This window comes from Megalops cyprinoides, chromosome 13, assembly GCF_013368585.1.
Source record: "Megalops cyprinoides isolate fMegCyp1 chromosome 13, fMegCyp1.pri, whole genome shotgun sequence".
Classification (NCBI taxonomy): Eukaryota; Metazoa; Chordata; class Actinopteri; order Elopiformes; family Megalopidae; genus Megalops; species Megalops cyprinoides.
The window spans coordinates 9,890,312-9,896,311 of record NC_050595.1 but is presented as its reverse complement, the minus strand read 5'-3'; the positions used below and the strand labels follow the sequence as shown (position 1 = coordinate 9,896,311).

General features: G+C 53.4%; 1 protein-coding gene across 1 annotated transcript in view; it reads right to left on the bottom strand.

Annotated features, from left to right (window-relative positions):
* Positions 1 to 1,105: 1,105 nt before the first annotated feature.
* The window catches only part of zfpm1 (zinc finger protein, FOG family member 1), a 69,877-nt gene continuing 64,982 nt past the window's right edge, over positions 1,106 to 6,000 (bottom strand). The window contains exons 8-9 of the mRNA XM_036543673.1: positions 5,040 to 5,282; positions 1,106 to 4,298 (exon numbers count right to left, since the gene is read on the bottom strand). Coding sequence (XP_036399566.1) covers positions 1,930 to 4,298; positions 5,040 to 5,282 — 2,612 coding nt within the window. The 3' untranslated portion in view covers positions 1,106 to 1,929. The remainder of the gene's footprint in view (positions 4,299 to 5,039; positions 5,283 to 6,000) is intronic.

Below are 6,000 nucleotides of genomic sequence, written 5' to 3'. Positions count from 1 at the left end.
CTACAAAAAGAGCTTCTAAAACTAAAACGTTCAGCAAAATTCTACAACACAGTGCAAAGGGGGGATTTAAAGATAGTTTCTCAGCTTTCGTTCCACCATTGTGATGCCCATGTTGAAACGTATCCGTCAAAAATAAAAAATAATAAAAAACAGCTACTGTAAACACTCCCATCTAAAATGTAAGTTCACGCAGAACTGTTAAAGAGAATGCAAGGATGCGAAAAAAAATCTAAAATTCTGGTTCTAGGAGATTAAACATTTTTAATGTTAATCGTGTTTCCAGTTTTAAACAGCAGATAACCTCTGCTTACACCTCTCATATCAGAATGAGAAACCTACAGTACCACTCAGCGGGGTAAAGCTTTGTCGAATTTATCGGATTCTGTGAAGATTGCATCACGCGGTTTCATCTATAAAAAAGAGCGTAATAATAAACGGTGAAGAAAATGCGCGATGCAAACTGTGGAATGTATTTTAAGGATTCCTTTAGATAGCATTCATATTTTACGTTCTGTGTTGGAGTTACATTGCCCTGTGTAAACCAAAATCGTGGAAATAGACCACGGAATCAAACTGGATATATTCATCAACGAATTCAACCAATATTTTGCCTGCTTTGGTTGTTTCTTTGAATTTCATTACATTTAATAGTGCCTTGATCTTTCTCTGACACTTCAAAAATAAACTAATGCAAGTGAATTTGTATCTCAGCTGAACCAACTCAAAACGCCAGAAGTTTCTGCTAAAAGTTACATCTCTCCTATCTCAGTCACGTAACGCAGTAGGTACTGAGCGATCTGCGGTAACGAGGGAGTGAAATGGGGTGGCACGAATGCCAGTCAAGTTACGGGATGGTGCGGCATAACCCATAGCGATATAAGACTGTGGTCAAACCCATTGTGCCGAGGCTGCTGTGAGCTTTTAATACTAGTGATTCTAATTCATTCTAAAACCATCAATCGGACTAAGCATGATAGAACATGTGACCGAACAGGTGAAAAAGAAACATTTCTATGTAACGTACTAAAAAACACGGAGCACAAGAAACGATAGAGATAACAACAAAAATAATTAATTACAGGGTTAATTAATTACAGGGATCAGTGTTGACAGTGTGGGTAGAAGTTGCTCGGCGTTGGTGGATACGCATTTAGCGTGCATGGTGGGAGGAAAGCAGGTAAACAATAAAATAAAAATACTACAAACAGCATCTTTTGATAGAAACTAGGTAGTTTATGTTCACATGAAATCAGTGAGGATTCAAAGATAAATATTTCACATTTTTTCCAACCCCCGCAAAAAAGTTTCATATTTTGCATGGATTTCAGCTATAAATGGTCTACTTATAACTGTTTCAGCATCATTACAGCAGTTCCACCGTTTCTCATTTCAGCGGAAGAGCCAGTGTTTGAACAACAATCATACAGTATATTTTCTTTTTAAACATCATTCAAATACACCTAAATCAACGCTGGCGTCCGATTTCTCCACTAGAGGGCAGAGTTTCATCACCAGTGACTAACTGTCAATGCTTAAGAAATTAATTTTTTTTAAAAACAAGGGCACATAATGCTCGAATGAATCATAATCTGCATTAATAAAACTTTAAAGAATACACCCAAAGCTAACCAAGCTAAATTAAAAGGATAAATGCAGGGTCCAAACTTTAATACATGACACGTCGGACATCGGAGTTCACACTAAGTGTGCAGGTATCAGATTTCATCTCTTAGTGTAATAACGACTTGACCCATGATGAATAATAAGTTACCATAGTAACAATACCCTGGAACATCGGGTGAGTTGCGGTGACCCCGATGCCTGGTGAGTAACAGTCTCTCGAGTCTCTCACGCGCCTTCAAGTCTAGGCTGGGCCAGTTCGCTTCTCGTAGAAAGTAGAGTCTGAGGGAGGTGGGGGAGGGAGGGGGTTCACTTGACGTGCTCGGCACTGTGGGAGGAGCAGTAGTACTTTTTGTGGGCTATAAAGGTGGAGAGGCTGCTGAACTTGATGTTGCAGAGCCGGCAGTAGCGACTGTTTCCGTTCTGGAGCGGGGAGACGAGGGTGCCTTTCGGGGCCGTGTGGAGTGGAGGCTTGTCCTGCAAGTTTAGCCCCACCTCCTTAAGGGTCTCAGGCACATGTGAGACAGGCAGGGGGGCGGCCCCCGGGGAGGTGGCGGAGGGCGAAATGGGCGGGGCCACGTAGGGGCTTCCGTTCAGCAGGTGGGGGGAGGGGAAGGCGCCGTCCCCCTTCACCCGGCCGTTCATGCTGTCTCTGCGGGGTTTGGAGCCTGGCTTGGGGGGCGTGGTGGGGGGCGCGTCCCTGGGGCTCAGGCTGGGGCTGACCCCCGCGGGCAGGACCTCCGGAGATGCGGCGCCGGGCTGGAGGGACAGGACCAACCCGTGAGCGGTTCTGAAATGCTCCATAAGGTCGCCAGCCACGGCCCCGCTCAGAGGGCAGTAGGGGCAGACCACAGGCACAGCGCCGGGGGAGACCGCCTGGACCTTCAGGGGCGTGACCAGGTGCGAAGAGGCCGCCTCGGGCCCCAGGGCCGGCGGGCTGGGGAGCGCGGGGGACTGCGTGCAGGCGGGACGGAGCGGCCCCAGAGGGGTCGCCATGGCAACTGATTCCGCCTTGACCCCCTTGGCCGCCGGCCGCTCAGGGTGGGGGTCGGCCCGCTCGGGGAGGCCGGGCCTGGGGGAGGTGGAGGCGGACCTCCTCAGCCTGGAGAGCTGCTCCAGGGGCCGCTGCTGGAGCGGGGTGGCAGGGCAGTAGTAGGCCTTGTGCGCCAGGTAGTTCTCTATGCTGTTGAAGCTGATGCTGCAGGCTGTGCACTTGTGGTAGTCAGTGAGGGGCAGCGCGGGGATGCCTGCCCTCTGGGGCTCGCGCAGGCGGGGTCTCTTGCTCAGGTCGATGGGGCCATCGCCCTCGGGACGCGGGCCGGGCGAGGGGGCGGACAGCAGCCCCAGGGGCGGGGTGGGCCTGGCGGGGGCCCCGATCTCCTGCTTGACGGCCAGCACGGGGGCGGGGGCGGAGCCAGCCAGGGCCTGGCTGCGGGCCATGTGGATCTCGTACATCTTCTTGCGCTTGCGCGTGCGGATGGGCTGGGGCAGGAAGGCTGCCTTGCCCGCGTGCGGCCGCTGGTTGTTGGGGTCGTGCCGCGAGGCGCAGTAGAAGCGCTTGTGCACCATGTAGTTGTCGTGCCGGCTGAAGCGGATGTTGCAGGCCTGGCAGAAGGTGGCGGTGGGGTCGTCGTCGGCGTCCTCGCCCGAGCCGCCGGGGCTCTGGCTGCCCTCGCTCGCCCGGCTGCCGCTCTCGCCCTCTGAGCATGAGGCCTCCCTCAGCCCCGCCTCCTCGCTCTTCACCTCCACCGGCTTGACGTCCGCCCCGGCGCCTCCCGGCTGCGGCTCCGAGTCACTGCGTATGGCAGCGGGTGCGTGGCTCCCCTCGGCCCCGGGGGAGGAGCTGAACGCCACGGGGGGCGTCGCCTCCTCCGCCCCGTCCTTCGCCTGCGGTGTGGCGGCAGGTGTGTCCGCATGCTGTCGCCGGCTGGAGCAGTACAGCCTCTTGTGGACGTAGAAGTTGTTGACGTTGTTGAAGGTGATGTCACACTCGAAGCAGGTCGCCCCCTTCTGGACGGGTGAGCCGGCCGCGTAGAAGGCCGACGGCCCTCCCGGGGTCTGGCCCTGCTTCAGCCGGCTGTGCACCATCTCGGACATCTTGGCCAGGATCTCGGAGGCCTGCGGCATGATGGTCTCAGGCCCGAACATGTACTGGGGCAAGATGACCGCGCCCCCCGGCAGCCCCGACCCCCCAGCGCCCAGGTGCACGGGGCTGGAGCCGGGCGTGGGGCTGGGAGGCTCCGCCTTCACCTGCGCTGGGGGTGGGACCCTCGGGGACGGGGTTCGGGAGGTGGCAGTCTTCCCCTGGCTCTCCCGGGCTGCCCCGCCCCCGACGCGGTCCTCTTCATCCTCATTCTCAGACTCGGACCGCGGCTCCTCTTTAATCTGCACAGCGGCGGGGGGCTGGCCCAGCGGGCTGCCCTCACGGGGGGTGGCGGAGCCCCCGTTGGCCCCCGGGGTGACGGAGTCTGGCGGGCGCACACACGCCGGCTCGGGGCTGTCGGACGAGGAGGAGGAGGAGGAAGAAGCCGGGCTGCGTCGGTGAGCGGGGCTCCTCTCCGCCGCGACCCGCACCTCCAGGTGGGTCCGCACATGCTGCTGCAGGTGTGCAGGTGAGTCTGCCGCGAAACCGCACACCTGGCACTTCAGCACAACCCCAGACTCCGCTGCACTTACACCTGCCAAGGCAGAGGGGAGAAGAACAGAGAGCAGCTCTGTTAGACACTACAGCCCTTTCAATGAGCCAGCAAATCAGAACATTTTCTCATTTTCACTTTCAACAAGGACAGAACTTTAAGTGTGAACGACGCCAACCTGACTGATCAATATATAGAAATTCTGTGCTGCTAAGGACACAATTACAGTACCCTGCGTGCTCTGGGCTCTGCAAAGACTGTTACCTAGTATGGTCTGGTCTCACAGAGGTCTGTTACCCAATGTGCTCTGGTGCGTTAAGACAGAACTGTCCTCTCAGACAAGAACCCTGTCTGTACAGGTCCCTCAGTAGTGGAGTGAACTCCCCATGGGGATCAGGATCACTGGCCATCTTCTGACACAGACTGAAGGCCCACCTTTTCAGGCTGCATCTCGTTTCTACCTCAGTCCCAACGCCCTAACACGCCCTAATTAGTAGTAATTGCTGTTTATTTTACATGTAGTACTGCCATGTGTTTTGGATTCTGTGATCTAGGGACTGATGTATGGCAGCATACTCGGCTTCCCTTGCCTACTCAGGTTACACAAGTTAACTCATGGTAGGGCTTGAATAGTGTTATGCTCACACTCACTGGTCTGGCAGTGTTGCTAGCCTGGTCTGACACTGTTGCTCGTTCATCTTAAATGGCTACACTTCTGTTCCTTTGTGCTGGAAGTCACTCAGGATAAGAGTGTCTGCTAAATGAATGTAATGCAACTGTTACCTGTTGCCAGCGTCAGAGGGGGCAGGCCGGGGCCGGGGGAGTACACCTCACTGCGGGACCCTGGCTGGCACGCCATGTGGCTGGTGACCAGGTGGCTGTAGAGGATGTCCCGTGTGGTGGAGATGAAGCCGCAGCCATGACACACGCCACTCAGCGTGTCCGTGTGCACCTTCAGGTGCCGCTCGCAGTTGGCCTTGGTGGTGAACGCCGACAGACAGATCAGGCACACAAAGGGCCGCTCACCTGAAACAGACACACACACAAGGCTCAAACCAGCTATTTTTTACTGTTTCACCATCATCTTACTCACCTGAAACAAACACACACAGGACTCAAACCAGCTGCTTTAAACTTTTCATATCCACTTATGTGACAAGCACATAAACAAGCACACATGGGACTCAAGCCTACTACCATCAGCTGCTTCACACTCATCTTACTCACTGCATGTCCCTCAGACGTTAAATGCACTGTTTTTCAATATGAAATTCTTCAAACGCTTAACCGTTTCATGCGTACGGTCACACCAGTGTGAATAGTGCTTTCGCGCGTACGGTCAAACTGGTGCGATTAGAACACTAGATTGGAAAGATTCCAGCTGACGTTAGCTCTGAGGAAACAGTGATTTAATGTTACAAAGTATAGCAAATGCAGCAGTGAAAATGATGAGAAGCTTAATAACGATAACGAAACCATAACAAACCATGTAACGTAACACAAGCACTACACAGCATAAAAATAAGTCACGTGTGAAAGGGTTAAAAGGGAAATAGAACTACTGAGTATGCAGTCGACCACTTGGTAATGGGCTTGAGTCCCAGGAGAAACACACCTGTCACCTTTGCGCAACAATATGAAAGGTACGAAGATGCAATGATATAATGATATAACAATATAATAATATAATAAATCACATACCATGGTGGCCTATTGACGCAATCATGTGATCTACTTATGCAAA